The sequence below is a fragment of the Balaenoptera musculus genome, chromosome 11 (assembly GCF_009873245.2).
Source record: "Balaenoptera musculus isolate JJ_BM4_2016_0621 chromosome 11, mBalMus1.pri.v3, whole genome shotgun sequence".
Taxonomy (NCBI): Eukaryota; Metazoa; Chordata; class Mammalia; order Artiodactyla; family Balaenopteridae; genus Balaenoptera; species Balaenoptera musculus.
In genome coordinates this window covers 51,320,300-51,337,938 of record NC_045795.1, presented here as the reverse complement: position 1 = coordinate 51,337,938, position 17,639 = coordinate 51,320,300, and the positions used below count along the sequence as shown (strand labels likewise).

General features: G+C 51.4%; 1 protein-coding gene across 2 annotated transcripts in view; it reads left to right on the top strand.

Annotated features, from left to right (window-relative positions):
* OSBPL10 (oxysterol binding protein like 10) overlaps window positions 1–17,639 on the top strand; it is a 371,839-nt gene that overhangs the window by 351,482 nt on the left and 2,718 nt on the right. For both annotated transcript variants that reach the window (XM_036868355.1, XM_036868353.1), the window contains exons 8-11: window positions 184–661; window positions 9,779–9,965; window positions 12,619–12,801; window positions 16,591–16,744. In XM_036868355.1, the coding sequence (XP_036724250.1) occupies window positions 184–661; window positions 9,779–9,965; window positions 12,619–12,801; window positions 16,591–16,744 (1,002 nt within the window). The remainder of the gene's footprint in view (window positions 1–183; window positions 662–9,778; window positions 9,966–12,618; window positions 12,802–16,590; window positions 16,745–17,639) is intronic.

Sequence of the window (17,639 nt, the reverse complement as noted above, 5' to 3'; positions counted from 1 at the left end):
TTCCAATTTCTTGGATGTTCTTTCCTCTGATTTGTCATGTGTGCGCAAATCAGAGGAACTGGTCCCTGGCACCCGCCCTTAGGACCTTGCTTGACGGGGGTTGCAGCCTTGCTTTTTTCCTTTCCAGCTTTCTCTCCTGCACCCATAGGGCTTGCTGTCTGACTTTGTCTCCTCTGGCCGCAGGTGGTGCTTCCCACGTTCATTCTCGAGAAGCGGTCCTTGCTGGAGATGTATGCAGACTTCCTGGCACACCCAGACCTGCTGCTGGCTGTCGCCGCAGGGGCCACGCCACAGGACAGGGTCATCGGCTTCGTGGAGTATTACCTCACCGCCTTCCACGAGGGCCGCAAGGGCACCCTGGCCAAGAAACCCTACAACCCCATCATCGGCGAGACGTTCCACTGCTCCTGGGAGGTTCCCAAGGACAGGGTCAGGCCCAAGAGGACTGCTGCCACTGCTGCCTCCGGCCATGAACACCCGATGGCCGACGACCCCTCCAAGAACTACAAAATGCGGTTCGTGGCCGAGCAGGTGTCCCACCACCCGCCCGTCTCCTGCTTCTACTGTGAGTGCAAGGAGAAGCGGCTGTGCGTCAACACTCACGTATGGACCAAAAGCAAGTTCATGGGCATGTCCGTGGGGGTCTCAATGATCGGGGAAGGTAAGCCAAATCACTGGGTGGAGTTGGGCTCTGACCGAGGGACATTTGTGTACCTGATGGACACTTGAGGATTTGTGTGTGGAGGCCTTTGTTTTTATTCCGTTACGGAATTGGGAGTAAGTGGGCGGGTTGGAAATATGGATGGGTTTTGCTATTTGGGAACCAGGTTCTGGTCATTTCCCAAAGCGGCCGAGGTGATGGGGTAAGTGGGATGCAGCTGTTTGCCTCTTAGGCTGCCCACCTGGATCTTCACCTGCTACTTGTGTGTGAGCCGCCTTACAGAGCCTTTTCTTTCCAGCTCTGTATGAATATTAGAGTTGGCTTCAAATCTATGAAAACACATTTTTCTTCATTCTCACCAGTTTCTGGCTCACAGACAATGAGGATCATAGTGCTGCCTATTCAAAATCTGCTCATAAATAATTCCCAAGGCAAATCTCTGGACGCTGGGCTTGCAGTTCTGAAGGGAAAACCCAGTATAATCAGACCACTCGCGGATCACACGTTTCTCTATTAGCAGATAGCTGTGAATGAAGGTTATTCATTGTTTGAGGGAAACTGTAATCATCCTTGTCAAATTCAGGAACCTGTGTTAGTGGTTCTTCAACTTCTTTTGAGTCATAAATCCCCGTGAGATTCTGGCTGTAGACTCTCAGGAAAAAGAAAAATCCAGCACAGAATTTGGCTTTCCGTTTCAGGGCATACACGGCTCCTTGGAAGCCCTTTCCAAACCCCAGGAGATGAGAACACCTTTCATTGACTTAGCACGCTCTTACTGAGCGCCTACTGGTTGCCAGCCATTGTCTTGGGGGCCATGGGTACTTGAATGAGCAAAACAGACAGAAGAATCTCTGTTCTCACAGAGCTCTCTCTTCTGCTGGGGAAATACAATTGTGTAGTGCTTTGGAAGGTGATAAGTTCTCTGGAGAAAAATTAAGGCGGGAAGGGACGTGGAAATAAAATAAAGGATCTAGGAATGGTGGGGAGAGAGCAGTGGGGCTTTGGGATGGGTTGGGGTGGCAGCTGGGAAGACGTCACCAAGAAGGTGACAGTTGAGCAAAGACCGGGGTGGGGATGAAGGATCCAAGAAGGTGATGAAGGACAGGCTTTGTCGATTACCCGGGGAGTGTGTCTTGGTGGAGAAAACAAGGCCAGAGGCAGAGGGGCCAGGGACCGGCATGCTGGTCCGAGACAGGAAGCCTGTGTGGCCGGAGCCGGGAGAAGGGAGGTGGGAGGGAGAAGATGCCGTCGGAGAGGTGACTGAGTCCAGGTCACGTGGGGCCTCAGGGGGGGGCCACTGGCAGGGATGTTGGCCGTCCCACTAAGTGAGCTGCCAAGTCTTTGCGGGCTTTGAGCAGAAGAGTATCATGATCTGACTTGCAGTTTAGCAAGATTGTTCCAGCTGCTTGTTGAAACTAGACCATAAGAGGGGGAAGGCGATGCAAGGAGACCAGTTAGGAGATTATGATAATAATCCAGGCAAAAGGCGATGGTGGCTTGAACCAGGGCAGGAATGGTGCGGAGGTAACACAGGGTGGGAATCTGGATGAATTCTGAAGTGGAGAGATCAGATGTGGGGTATGAGTGAAAGGTGATGCCAAGGCTTTTTTTTTTTTTTTAAAGATATTACATAATCATTGACGCTATTCCCTACATTGTGCACTGCGTACCCGTGACTCATTTATTTTGCAACTGGAAATATGTACCTCTTAATCTCCCTCATCTATTTCTCTTCTCCCCTCTGGCAACCACCTGTTTGTTCTGTGAATCTATGACTCTGTTTCTGTTCTGTTCTGTTTGTTCATTCGTTTTAGATTCCACCTATAAGTGAAATCGTATAGCATTTGTCTTTCTCTGACTTATTTCACTTAGCATAGTACCTTCTAGGTCCATCCCTGTTGTCACAAATGGCGGAATTTCATTCATTTTTATGATTGAATAATATTTCATGGTATACTTATACCACAATTTCTTTATCCATTTGTCTGTTGATGGGCACTTAGATTGTTTCCATATCTTGGTTATTATAAATAAGGCTGCTATGAACATAGGGGCGCATATATCTCTTTTAATTAGTGTTTTCATTTTCTTTGGATAAATACCCAGAAGTGGAATTGCTGGATTGTATGGTGGTTCTATTTTTAGTTTTTTGGGAACCTCCATACTGTTTTCCATAGTGGCTGCAACCATTTACATCCTACCAACAGCGTAGGAGGGTTCCCTTTTCTCCACATCCTTGCCACCATTTGTTATCTGTGATCTCTTTGGTGATGGCCATTCTGACAGGTGTGAGGTGATACATCATTGTGGTTTTGATTTGTATTTCCCCGATGATTCGTGACGTTGAGCATCTTTTCATGTGCCTCTTGGCCATCTGTTGTCTGCTTTGGAAAAATGTCTATTCAGGTCCTCTGCCTATTTTTCAGTCGGGCTGTCTGTTTTTTTTTGACGTTGAGTTGTATGAGTTCTTTGTATATTTTGGATACTAACCCCTCATCGGACACATCTGGATTGGATGTGAGGTATGAGAGAAAGGTGACACCAGGCTTTTGACCTGAGCAACTAGAAGGATGGAATAGCCATTAACTAAGGTGGGGAAGACTGAAGAGGGGATTAGTTTGGAGGCAGAGCACGGGAGCCCAGTTAGGTTGTGTTGGGGTTTAGACATTTGAGAGGGGGGCTTGAGCAAACAATGTCCCTACAGGCCAGAGTTCTGGGGGAGGTCCCGGCTGAGGTTAAAGCTTGTCATGTAAAGCCTGGAGACTTGTATGTGTTGCGTGTCTGTGTCGCGTGAAGGGTCAGCCTCTGATGTTCGGGATCTCGGCTGCCCTGTTCCTTCCAGGCAGCCTAGGGGTTGCAGCCTACATTCACTCTGCACAGCCCTGGACACACTCTTAAGGCTGTGCGTGTGTGGGACACCACGTAACACCCTCTGCTGAGACCCTCGGCCGTGGCATCCCTGGAGCAGAGCTGGGATTTGCTGCCCTCACTTCTTCTCTCTGCTTGCAAATTCTACTTAGAACTTCTCAGTGAAGAAAGCAGAAGGAAGATTCTGGAGAGAGACTGTGGAAGGCCCCTTCCTGGTCACCCCCCCCACCCCCATGTATTCCTGCTGTCGACGGGCCTGGAGAGGGTCAGGGGACCGTCTCTCATTCTTGTGAGGCTTTAAGTTTGTCTCAGTCCTTTCAGTAGCTACGTCCCCCTTTCTTTCATATTAATTAAATGTGAGCTCTGTAACACACAGTTTTTCGGATTTTTCACACAAAATGCTTCTAAGAATCCCCAGACTTCAAAGCCAAAGGTTCAGGTTCCTGTCCTCAGGGCTCCTTTGGGGGAGGGGTTATGGGGAGTGTGAATGGGGGAGGTGGGATGCTTTTCTTTCCTCACTCCATTCCCTGCACTGACCCAGCACCCTCCATGAATTTGTTGGTTGGGCATGAAGTGACATTTTTTTCCCACCTTTCATTTTTTCTTTCTTTTTTTTTTTTTTAACTTTTGACTGCCATGCAGCTGATAGGATCTTAGTTTCCCAACCAGGGATCAAGCCCACGCCCCCTGCATTGGAAGCGATGAGTCCTAACCACTGGACTGACAGGGAAGTCCCTCCAACCCTTCATTTTAATTAATTAATTTATTTATTTATTTATTTTTGGCTGTGTTGGGTCTTCGTTTCTGTGCGAGGGCTTTCTCTAGTTGCGGCGAGCGGGGGCCACTCTTCATCGCGGTGTGCGGGCCTCTCACTATCGCGGCCTCTCTTGTTGCGGAGCACAGACTCCAGACGCGCAGGCTCAGTAATTGTGGCTCACGGGCCTAGTTGCTCCGCGGCATGTGGGATCTTCCCAGACCAGGGCTCGAACCCGTGTCCCCTGCATTGGCAGGTGGATTCTCAACCACTGCGCCACCAGGGAAGCCCCAACCCTTCATTTTAAACATTAGATGGGTCCACTTGAAATTTTGTATGTAAATACATGGGCTTACATTTTAAGTTATTGCCCTAAGGCTGTGGCCTATTTGGCTATGATAAAATGCCATTATCAAGTGCTTCATTATGCCTTGAATTCCCCGAGGTTGTAGCTCAGAGACCTCCCCCGAATGGTCCCTCAGCTCTGACACTGAAAGGCCCTAAGCGTGACACTGTTGAGCCAACCCCGAGATGACATCCATCCGTGGATGGAAGCAGAGGCCCCTCTGCTTGGTACCCACCCTCACCGCTCGGGACGGAGCTCATCCAGCTTCTCTTGAAACCCCTCCCCGCCAGAACTCCAGATCAGCGCCCAGTAAATGGCACAGCCTCTGAATTGGGTCTGTGGGGACAGGCAGGGACCCGTTTGCCCATGAATGCCGGCACTGTGGGCCCTGAAGACCAGTTCCCCGGAGTTGCTTTCCATGATTCTGTGCTTTCTTTCCAGAGTCAACACCCTGTCGGAATATTTTGGTTCCTCAGAGTTATTTTAAATTTATCGGTTGGAAAATCTTAGTGCTTGGCCTTACGTTTATTGATAAATCAATTTGTGGGACTTAAAGCAAAAATCTCCCAGCTTGAGGACTAGCTATGTCCCGGAAAGATGATTATTCAGTGTTTTTCAGCTTCTCTCAGCTCTTAGGCTAATGAAAAAGGAGCTTTCATTTGTGAGGCCATTTGCAAGTCTAGTTTTAATATAGTCTTTTATTCATTATTAGGGACAGATTTTTGTATGCAATCCTGAAAAAAAGAGTCCTGGGAAGGCATAATTGCCGGTGATTTAATGAGTGAGCGCACATTTATGGATTTTCAGAAAAGAGCCTGGGAGTGTGGTCTTGCCAGTGCTTTAAACCAGCCTTGCTCTGGGGCTCACTTTTCTGATTTCTGTGGACTTGCGGGAAGTTTCACCTTGGTTTGGAAGAGGTTTTCCTGAAGACGAGCGGGAGGAAGGTGCCTCCCACCTGGCTCCCCATCCCCCATGCGCATCACCCATCAGCAGATTTTGTGATTTCTTCTTTGTTCCCAAGTGGAAGTACCACTGCTGAGAATTCACCTGCCGAGAGATAGGGGTGTGATCAAGATTCCAGCGGTGTAGCAGGCTGCGTGCCCTGAGCTGAGTTTCAGTGTTGCCTTTTTTACAGCCCCATTGAGGTGCGGGTACCGTTATCCCTGCATCACGGATGAGGCAGCTGAGGGGCAGAGCACTTAAGGTCACCAGGCTGGCGAGGGACGGAGGAGTTGGCATGATCCTCTAAGATCTCATCTAGGGCTTTTAAAAAAGGGTGGCGTATGCTCCAGGTAAGTATGTTCTAAAGAAAATATCAGTGGTATGATCCTACCTCACCGAGTTTATATTCGTGAATGAGACCAGGAAGACTCAGCACGTGGCGCTCGTGGCTGTCGCGTGGTCCTGGTCCACGGAGAGAGGCCACCGCAGGATGATGTGCAAATGGGTGGGGGTCCCCAAAGTACGGCAGGTCAAAGGCTGGAAAGGCTGACAGCAGAGGGGGACATCGTAGACATCGGGGGTGGGGCAGTGCTGTCAGGGGACATTTGGGCCCCTGGGAGGACTTTACTGCCACATAGTCCATCAGCATGGAGGGTGAGGATGGGGGACGGAGAGCTGCCTTCTCTGGGCCCTGGAAGGCAGGTGACAGAGGGGCCGGCAGCCTCCTCCTCAGGGTCTCAGGGCCCCTCCCGCTGCCACAGGAGGATGCGGCTGGCACTCCGGGAGCCGGAGGCTCGCGAGTGGAACTGGGGCGGAGGGGTGGGTGGGTGGTCTGCTGGAGCCTCTCTCTTTCCAACTTCCACTTCCGGTTCCTCTTGACTGTTGGTGTCAGACCTGTTCGGCATGAACTTACCACCTGCTTCGCTCTCTTCTTAGCAGCCTAATTCTAGGAAAGGCACAAAGTAGGCTTGGAAACAAAAAGTATACCAGGCCTGGCCATTCTTCTTCCAGGGTCCTGAGCACAAGCTGAAAGAAGCGACACACTGGTGTCGAATCCTCCTTGCAGACACAGGTCCACCCTTGTGCATCACAGGACAGGGCCTCAGCGGTCACCTGGGGCAGCTCTGCCCCCTGAACTGTGGGGAGGGGTAAGTGACAGAGGGAGGGTGTTCGGTGGCCCAAGGCTTGGCTTTGGGGAAGATGGTGTAATTTCATTGAGAGCTCTGGTGAGTGGGGAGGTGGGGAGAAGTCAGTGTGCTCTGATATTCCGTGTATTTGGTGTAGTGGAGTCTTACTGTCTGTGCATTTATGTTACATGTACTCAATTCTCTTCCTGGTTAGGGAGAGAGATTTAAATGTTGCTGCAATCTCTGCCCCCCAGTCCTGCCCACGTGATTGTGAGTGACCTGAGTCTGCTTTTTCTCGGGGGGGTCTTCTCTCCCACCTGTGCCCATGTGTGAGCGTCCCGCCTCCCTGGGGGAGGTCACGACCCCCAGACGCACATGGGCCCGTCCCCTGGGGTTTCCACGCCAGCCCCCTGTGTCTGTGGGTCAGCAGGTGTAACTTTGCTGGACTTACCTGGGGGTGAGGTTGCGGGTTCTGGACAAGCCTGGTTTGTTCCACAAACTGTGGCTCATGGGCGATGCAAGGAGTTTTTAAGGGTAAATTGAGTGACTCCTGAGTACATCTTCATATTGACTTTGGAAACTCAGCATTCGTGATCCCTTTGTACCTTTAGTCCCCTCTCCTCAGACTCTCCTGGCGAGCTCCCAGGGCTGAAAGGGACACACACACATACACTGTCTCTGCTGGGCAGATTCTAGCTCTGTTGATTGATTGATTTTTTTTTAATTTATTTTAATTTTATTGAAGTGTAGCTGATTTACAGTGTTGTGTTAATTTCTGCTATACAACAAAGTGACTCAGTTATACGTATATGTGTGTGTGCGTGTGTAGATATACATTCTTTTCCGTATTCTTTTCCATTATGGTTTATTACAGGATGTTGAATATAGTTCTCCATGCTATACAGTAGGACCTTGTTGTTTATCCATTCTATAGATAATAGTTTGCATCTGCTAACCCAAACTCCCACTCCATCCCTCCCCCTTGGCAACCACAAGTCTGTTCTCTATGTCTGTGGGTCTGTTTCATAGATAAATTCATTTGTGTCATATTTTAGATTCCACATATAAGTGATATCATATGGTATTTGCCTTTCTTTGTCTGACTTACTTCACTTAGTATGATAATCTCTAGGTCCGTCCATGTTGCTGCAGATGGCATTATTTCATTCTTTTTTAGGGCTTAGTAATCTAGCTCTGTTGATTGAGATGCTTATCTAGCCTCAGAGAGAAGTACCGACCAGTCAAATTACTTAACCCCTGAGTTTCCGTTTCTACCTCCTCATTTAAAAATGATAATAATTAATGCTGCGTTGAATGGTTGTGAAGCTCACAGAAGACACTGCATGTGAAGTCCCTGGAAGTGCTGGGTGGCCAGGAAGGGTCCCCCAGGGCACATGGAGCCCCCCCCTCCTTGCTTTTTCCAGTGGAGGAACCAGGGGCCCAGGGAGAGGACATCACTAACACCTCCAGCCACATAGTTCCGGCCGAAGGACAGAACTGACCTTCCTGAGGCTCTTGCTGCACTTGACCATTGCAGGCCCAGAGTGGGCAGGAATAGAGCTGGGAGGGCTTTTCTACAGGGAGCGAAGCCCCAGTGCGGGGTGGGAGGCCGAGAAGGCCCCTCACACAGAGCAAACCTCAGCAAGCCAGGCGTGCTGGTTCTCAGGCCTCTGCCAGCCCAGGAGGTGCTGCCCTCAGCAGAGGGGCCCCTGTGGGTGCCCGACCGGACAAGCCAGAGCAGGGGCTGGGTGTCAGTGCACCAGCTGTACAGCAGCCCCGGGAGATGGCGCCTGTCGGGGTAGTTCACGGCAGCCTTTGAGAACTTGTTCAAAACTGTGGTTCCTTTCCCTAGAAACAGAGACAGGCCCACGTCATTTTGCATTGTTTCAAGAGGATCAGATCTCTCCAAGACTAGTACTTGGCTCCCAGCCTGGAGAACCTCTGATCAAGGGGTGGGTGCCCCCCAGGTGGTGACAGCAGCTGTGCACTCTGCTTTGTAACTTCCTGAGAACCTTTGAGGTTGTCTCTGCTGCTCTCAGGATAAAGGCAGAACTCCTTCACAGGCTTTTTCGAAGTTTAAAGACAAGGCCTGGCCCCTGTAGACCTGGGCAGCCTCCGTACCTATACCCACCACTTCCCTTTCTTCACTGGGGCCCTTTTCTCAGACCCCCATGCTCACCCGGCTCCTTCCCACCACAGGGCCTTTGCACATGCCTCCCCCTGCTTCTACTTTCCCTCCACTCTTCCCCAACTCAACTCTTACCCAGCTCGAGTGTCCCTTCCGCCGGGAAGCCTCCCCTCCCAGCTCAGCTCCTGCTGCTGGAGGCCCCAGGCACCTCCCCCTCCCACCCCATCACAGTCACAGTTTTGTGTTTGCGAGTGCTTCATTCACGCCCACCTTTCTATTTGGCTCCTTGAGGGCAGAGAGCGGGTCTGTCTTGCTCACCATGTGTTCTCAGCGTCTCTCACGCAGTAGAGATGCAGCGAATAGATAAATGGCACGTGGGTGGCCGGCCTTTGCAGAGGTGGGAGGCGTGACGTCTGTTGCAGGAGCGTGTTTGGTTTCTCATCTTTGCGTCTTCTGGTCCCCAGCGATGCCCAAAGCTCAGCTTCTCTGTGCACCGGGGCTGAATCGAATCTCGGAGACATAGTTTTGGGTGAAGTAGAAAAGGATAGCTTTATTGCTTTGCCAGGCAAAGGGGGACACAGCGGGCTTCTGCCCTCAAAAACTATGTGTCCCAATTGGGGAGGATTTGGTGAGGAGTTTTATAGCAATAGTTCAAGGGTGGGGTCACTGATAAGATTAGGGTGCGTGCAGGGTCTCAGGTGCTATTAGGTCTCCTCATCTTGATGGGCTTCTCTGGTCCCTTTCATCTCGCCTAGGTGGTTTCTTGGCTGCTCCTTCCTTGACTAGCAACTGTTGCAATCTGCCCTTTGGAACTCAGGGAAGGTCATGGAGGCTACAAGAAACAGGAGACAAAAAGGCCTCCGTGCCCGGGAGCCCCTCAGGGTCCTCCTGGGTTTCACCAGCTGCGCTTTCCTGGTGTGCGAGCCTAACCCTTCCCTCCTGTCTTCCTCAGGTGTGCTGCGGCTCCTGGAGCATGGGGAGGATTATGTGTTCACCCTGCCCAGTGCCTACGCCCGGTCCATCCTCACCATCCCTTGGGTGGAGCTCGGAGGAAAAGTCAGCATCACCTGCGCCAAGACCGGGTACTCAGCGACAGTGATCTTCCACACAAAGCCTTTCTACGGGGGGAAGGTCCACAGGTAGGAGGGGCCAGGGAGACTCCGTCTCTGTCCGATCACGATGCCCCAGGGTTTCTTGTCTGCATCAGAAGACTGGGTTCCAGCCGTGGGATGAGTTGAAAAATCAAGATCAAGTTAACAGATCTGTTTCAGATGACATGTCTCACCGGGCAGCGTCTTGAACCCTCCCCAGTCTGGTGATGTGTTGACGGAACATGCCCCAGAGAACAAAGGGCTTCTGGCGTTATGGTAACCTCTCACTTCTGAGGCCCGAGGCCCGAGGCCTGACCTGCACTGATGCAGTTGTTTTGTGAGCTCCATGCAACATCCTGAATCCTGCATCTATGAGAGCAGGACCGTTTCTCTCCTTTTGGAAGCCGGGAAGCAGGTCCTAAGAAACAGAAGGAGAGGCTCACTGTTTGAGGGGAGCATTGCCTCGTTTTTATGGCTCTAATTATTAATTTCCCCCTTTGGAGCAGATTGCTGGATAATAAGCAAGCCCCCATCTTTGACCTTTTTCTTGCAAAGCTTTTCTGGATGGCGTTCACGTGGGGTGCTGGAGTGTCCCCTGCAAAGTAGGCACCTTCAGTGGCCGTTTTGGAGCCAAACATACCAGCCCCCAAGAGCTGATTATGCGCGTTTCTCCCCGGCTCCGCGGCCCCTCATGCCCCAGTGGTAGCTTGAGATCCGCTGTGGGTGGGGCAGCACAGAAACTGGCAAAAGCTGTAAACCGGGCGTTTTCCTTCCTGGCGAGCCCGTTGTTAAAGCGTTACCAGCACAGCACGGATACGCTTCCGCTGTGTGCTGCTGGGAGGATTCCTGGTGCCGCCCGGGCTCCCGGCGGTTTTCAGGCTCAGGGAGAAAAACTCCAGACCTGGGTTTGAAAACACCAAATTCATCCCGAGCTTGGCCATTAGAAAAAGAGGGCCCGGGCTCCTCCACCTCCCGTTTCTGCCTGCAGCAGGTTCCTGCGGAGAGGGAGGTGGGCTCTGCCTTCACCCAGAGCTGAGACCCGGAGCCCCCGGGCCGGGTGGGTGAGGCAAAGGGCCACACATCTCCACCAGGGGCCCTTGTGAAGCCAGGCTGGAGGGGTTCGACCTTGTTTAGTGATCGAAAAGTTCCCCCTAGACTCTTACACTCTTTTGGTGGTTGAAATGTACACTATTAGTTGCTATTTGAGGGAGGAGAAGGGTGTATATATATATATATATATTTTTTAATATTTTATATATATTTTTTATTGGAGTATAATTGCTTTACAATGTTGTGTTAGTTTCTGCTGTACAGTGAAGTGAATCAGCTATATGTATACATATAACCCCTCCCTCTTGGACCTCCCTCCCCCTTCCCCCCTCCCCCCTCCCACCCATCTAGGCCATCGCATAGCACCGCGCTGACCTCCCTGTGCTATACAGCAGCTTCCCACTTACTGTCTGTTTTACACATGTTGTCGTGTATTTATGTCAAACCTAATCTCCCAATTCATCCCACCCTCCCCTTCGCCCCCCGCATCCCGTGTCCACACACCCGTTCCCTACATCTGCCTTTCTATTTCTGCCCTGCAAATAGGTTCATCTGTACCATTTTTCTAGATTCCACATATATGCGTTAATATACGATATTTGTTCTTCTCTTTCTGACTTACTTCACTCGGTATGACAGTCTCTAGGTCCATCCACGTCTCTACAAATGACCCAATTTCATTTCTTTTTATGGCTAATAATCCATTATATATATGTGCCACATCTTTATCCATTCATCTGTCGATGGACACTTAGGTTGCTTTCATGTCCTGGCTATTGTAAATAGTGCTGCAGTGAACATTGGGGTACATGTGTCTTTTTTAATTATGGTTTTCTCAGGGTATATGCCCAGTAGTCGGATGGCTGGGTCATATGGTAGTTAGTTCTACTTTAAATGACACAATAGACCAGATAGACTTAATTGATATTTATATTTTGTTTTTACTGAGTTTTGTGATTTCCACCCCAATAGTAACATCTTATAAAACCTTGGCGTTTTTATCAAAACTAAGAAATTGATGAAATTCAACTAAACAAATCACAATATATAGTGTATACAATATAGTGTAAAACATGTATAACTTTCAACCGCCTATCTAATTTATTGTCAAAAATCAGTAAAACAATACTAATTGAAAAAAACTAAGAAATTGGGGGGATAAATTAGGACTTTGGGATGGACATATATACACTACTATATATAAAATAGGTAAACAACAAGGACCTACTGTATAGCACAGGGAACTATGTTCAATATCTTGTAATAACCTATAAGGGAAAAGAATCTGAAAAAGTATATATATGTATGTGTGTGTGTGTGTGTGTGTAACTGAATCACTTTGCTGTATACTTGAAACTAACACAACATTGTAAACTAACTATACTTCAATTGAAAAAAAACTAAGAAATTAACATTGCTGCATTCCTATGAACTAATCTACAGACTTTATTCAGATCCTACCTGTTTTCCCACTGATGCTTGCTTTTTTCTGCTCAAGGATATTAGATCACATTTTAAGAGCTAGTCTTTGAGCAAAAGAGCAAAAAGCAACCCCATAAAAAAAATCTCTACATGTGAGGATGCCTTTTGAAGTCAGTCTCTGTTCTAATAATCTTGCAAAGCGTGTTTATTCGATGCTTCATTAATGCAGGGTCACAGCAGAAGTGAAGCACAACCCGACCAACACCATTGTGTGCAAAGCCCACGGCGAGTGGAATGGGACCCTAGAGTTCACCTACAACAACGGGGAGACCAAGGTCATTGACACGACCATGCTGCCAGTGTACCCCAAGAAGATCCGACCCCTGGAGAAGCAGGGCCCCATGGAGTCCAGGTGGGGACCAGGCCATGTGCTCCTCTCCAAGCTTTGTTGTCCTCAGCACTTGACCCAGGGGGCAGAGAGGAAGCCCAATGCAAAGGGGCCAGCAATCACATTCTAATTCCTTTGGAAACTTGAATTGTCCTCTGTGTGTCACTTCCGCGTAGATCCTTTGTTGTTTTCAGTTTAGTTGCTCTGCAGTCATGGGGTGGAGTGTGAAGACAGCCCGCCCAGACTTTAATGCCTGTCCTAAAAGAGTTTGTCAACTCTGTGGGTCTGTTACTTAATTGCAAAGTTAAATACAGAGAGATGCTAGTAATCAAAGAACTGTGCAGCAAAGCAATGAGATACTTTTGTTTTTCTTAGCAGATTAGCAACATAATTCAAAACAATTCAGTGCCGGCAAGGCTGTGATAAAGTTAACACTCTATGCCCTGTGCTTCCGGGAGGCAGGTGTGCAGGTTAGCTGCACGGATCAGTAGCTCTAAATTTATGAGTTCTCCTCTTGCAGTCCATTTCTGGGACTCTCATCTAAGGGAAAATTCTTCAATTCACAAAAGGTTTTAAATATGAAATTTGGGTATTTAAAAAAAAAAAACTAAATGATAAACAAAAGGAAAAAAAGAAACCATCTAACAGTGCAACGATTGGAAAACAGTTAAGTGAACTACGGAGAATTCACTCTAGCGTATGAGTATCCCGCAAGCCACTTAAAGTGATGTTTATGCAGGTACAGAAGCAGAATCTTCTGGAAAAATGCCATTTTAATTTTTTTTCAAATAATTTTTTAAATTAATTAATTAATTAATTAATTAATTTATGGCTGTGTTGGGTCTTCGTTTCTGTGCCAGGGCTTTCTCTAGTTGCGGCAAGTGGGGGCCACTCTTCATCGCGGTGCGTGGGCCTCTCATCATCGCAGCCTCTCTTGTTGCAGAGCACAGGCTCCAGAAGCGCAGGCTCAGTAATTGTGGCTCACGGGCCTAGTTGCTCGGCGGCATGTGGGATCTTCCCAGACCAGGGCTCGAACCCATGTCCCCTGCATTGGCAGGCAGACTCTCAACCACTGCGCCATCAGGGAAGCCCCATTTTAATTTTTTTAATCCAGGAGGTCAGCCAGCTACGGCCCACGGGCCAGATCCCATCTCTGGCTGATTTTTGTAAAATTTTACAGGAACACAGCTGCGTCCTTTTGTTTGTATCTTGTTTGTGGCCGCCCTCTCCCTACAATAGCAGTGAAACAGTTGCGACCCAGACCAAATGGCCTGCAGAGCCTAAAACGTTTCCTCTCTGGCCCTTTACAGAGAACGTTTGCTGGCCCCTGCTCTTATCTAAAAGCATGCTGCTCTGTAGAAAGAGGATATAGGGTTGGAGTGAAATTACAGATGATTCTGCGAAAGGGTTTGCCATTACAAGAAGAGTTTGTAACGAAATTGGAAAGGTGCTTTTTATGTGGAAACAAAGCAGGGATACCAGTGTGTATAAATCATACACTATCACCGAGTTTAATAGAAAGAGGGCTGCAGTGTCCTGGAAACTTGGCTTTGTGGTAGGATTAGTCCACTTGTTCTTGTTGATCAGAGTGTGTGTAACCTTCTCTGTGTCCAAATGGCGGGCGTGAACCCAGCCCTTTGGGCGGTGACAGGAAGGAATCCGTCCCCTGGCCTCTGACGACACCTCCCCAGAATCGGGATTCCTGTGCTTGCTGTCACAGCACCGCTTGTTTCTGGTATGGCTGTTGAGAACAAAACTGTGATTCCTTTGAGCTGTTCTTCCAAGACTATTGAGTAGGTTAGCTCCTCCTCATCAAGCCTTGCTGGGGGTGGAATGGATGGAGGATGGAGTCTGGAACCAGAGAGGGGGGGGCGTATCGCCTCTTCCCGTCTCGCATACGTGGACTTTACTGGAACCTGGGCCTGGGCTGCTGACAAACCCAGCAGCCCACCTTGTTCTCCGAGGCGGGAATGGCCTTGAGGTGTGGCACCCGCCGCTCAGAGCACCTGAGCCCAGTCCCCTGTGCCAGGCCTCACCTGAGGAGGCGAAGGAGGGCCCACCCAGTGGTCTCAGCCCCCACCGGCCCCGGTGGAGGGGAACCCCTGCCCCATTAAGGGGAGAGTGAGGCTGCGCTTACATCGGCCCAGTACTGTCAGTGTGCTCGCGACGCTCAGAGCCCGGCCCGCGCAGGCATCCTGCTCGGGCTGGAGCCCTCCACGCCCGGCCTAGCCACCACCTGGCCCTTGGCCACCAGGACCTCCGCTTCTAGCAAAGGCTCCCCTGGGCTTCCTTTTTGCTTTTCTTGCAGACTTGCCTCCGCCCTCTCCGCCCTGAAGGCTTTTTTGCCTTTCCCTTTGTCCTGAGGTTCAGAGCCTTCCGAAGCAGAGCCCCTCCAGGGGGCTCTTGGTTGGACCCTGTGGGTGTCTGGGCAGAGCCCTTGACCTGTGGGCCGGTTCTTTGCTCACCACCCCATCTGCAGTCCCTGGGGCTCTCTACCCTCTAAATTTGGGGCCACTATTTTATGATGGGCCTTCTCAGGGGAGGTCCTGCCCTGAGAGCACCCCGACCCTGGATGTCCGGGCACCCAGTCCTTCCCTCAGCGCCAGGTGTGTGTTGAGCGTTCAGGTGATGGAAAAGACTGATTTGACCCGGCACCCAGCCCTCCCTGTCTCCTTCCGCACCTTCCTTTCCTGTTTTAGGCCATCTTTCCCCCTCTTAAGTCAGCTGTCAGGGCGTGGTAGAGAGAGCAAGGGCAGTGAGGCCGGTAGGACCTGGCTTTCTCCCACCTTCCAGAGGTTTCTCCTGTGTAAGTTAGGAGCCAGGGTGCCACTGTACCCTCTGCATGGGGGGGGTGCTGGGCGGCGGTGGGCAGGCTGGCCTTGCAGCCAGAGCCCGGGCCCCATCGGTTCCTGGGCCCGGGTCCCCCAGGAGGGCTGCTGTCCTGGCTGCACTGGCCACTCCCCTGCGGGCTCCTGGCCCAGGATCTAACGGGGGGCGTCCGCTCGGCCCCAGCTGCAGAGGCATCTTGTCCCCAAAGCCGGGGGTGGGGGTGGGGGTGCTGGTGCTCGCTGCGGAGAAGCCCGCTGGTTCCCTTGTGCGGAATCCCGACTGGTCCTGATGTGCCGAAGTGAGGAAGTGTCCGCCTTCACCTCAGTGCTGGTCCTCCCCCCCCCCCCCCCCAGCACAGAGTGGGACTGGAGGGGGCACCCCGGCTTCCTGAGGAGGGAAGCTGCCGCCTTCTCCAGTGAACGAAGGACTGAGTGGGTGAATGAATGAATGAATGTGTCTAAGTTTGCGTGTAGACACGGGGAGGTGACGGATCCCCCAGTGTCTGTAACTCCTAATACGGGGCTCCCGGTGGGAGAGCAGCCCCTGTTCACATCCATCAGCTTGCTGACCTCCGGCAGGTCACTTCACTTTATGTGGATCTGTTTTTCTCCCCTTTACGATGGGGTGATAGTATCGCATCTGTATCCCTGGGGCGTTGTGATGATGAGATGAGTTAATCCATATGTAAAATGTTTAGGAATGTGGTGAATGCCCCGTGGCAGGGTCTGCTGTAGATTCTGTCTGTAGGAGCAGTTTGATTGCTCCAGTCATCCCTAGATTGGTCTAGACCCTCAGAGCCCGGGAGGGGAGAGGGGACTCAGATCTGGGTGCAGGTGGGGCTCTGGGCCTGTGGAGTGAGCTGCTCGCCCCCTCCCGCCCCGCAGCCCAGCATCCTCGGCTCGGGCCCTTCCTCGCCCAGGACCGCAGCCTCAGGCTGCTGGCCCTGCCTGACTGTTTCCTGTCCCCAATGACCCCCGCCCCCAGGAACCTCTGGCAGGAGGTGACCCGATGCTTGCGGCTGGGGGACATCGACGCCGCCACCGAGCAGAAGCGGCGGCTGGAGGAGAAGCAGCGCGCAGAGGAGCGAAAGCGGGAGAACCTCCGCACGCCGTGGCGGCCCAAGTACTTCATCCAGGAGGTGACCCTGCGGGGCGTCCTGGGCGGGGAGGACGGGCAGGGAGGGCCTGGGAGGCCTGGGCGTGGTGGCCGTGGCTCCAGCGGCGCCAGGCGGTCCCATGGGCGCCTGCTGCTCCCCAGGCTGCCCCATCAGGGAGGCACCCCCGCCTCGGGGAGGCACGGAGGGGGCTGCGGCTCTGGCGGCGTCCTGCTTCGCAACGACCACAGCCCTGCTACTCTGCCTTCAGTAGCAAATTAGTCGGGAAGCCCCTCCCAGCCCAGCTCCACACCTGGGTGGGTTGGAACCTTCTCGATGACAGCACCCTTTCAGAGCTTTGCCTCCCAGGGGCCCAATGGAGGATGGATGTGCTGGGGAGGCCCGCGGGGGTCCGCGTCCCCGCGCTGCTGCTAAGTGGTGTTGGAAGGGGACCCCACCCCCCACGCCCCTCACCCCCCGACTGCCCACCTGCTGGGCAAGGCGCCCTGTGCCCAGTTGTTTGTGGCACAGCTGGGCAGCATTCTGAGAACAGAATTGGAAATGACAAAAGTGTAGGAGCCACAATTTTTAAGGCAGGCTGGTCAGGAGTCTCGCAGCATCAAGGAGAGAAACAGGCCGGTGAGGGCGGGGCAGACCCAGGGTCCGTATCTAAAAGGGTGGATGCCACTGACCTCCAGGCCGTCACAGGCTGATGGCCCAGTTCTTCAAGAGAAGCCAGAAATCAGAATTTTTATGAGATCTGATATTCACTTGGTGTCAAGGAATTTTTAAAAATGTAAACTCTAAGGGCCAGTTGAAATCTGTCTGGGCTTTCCTTGCCTAGGCACTGCTGGTGTCTGACTTCTGCTCCTTGGAAGGATGGCTCCGTGGAGCTGGAGGTCTGCGGGGAGAGTTAGTGACCTTGAGGTGGGCTTCTGGT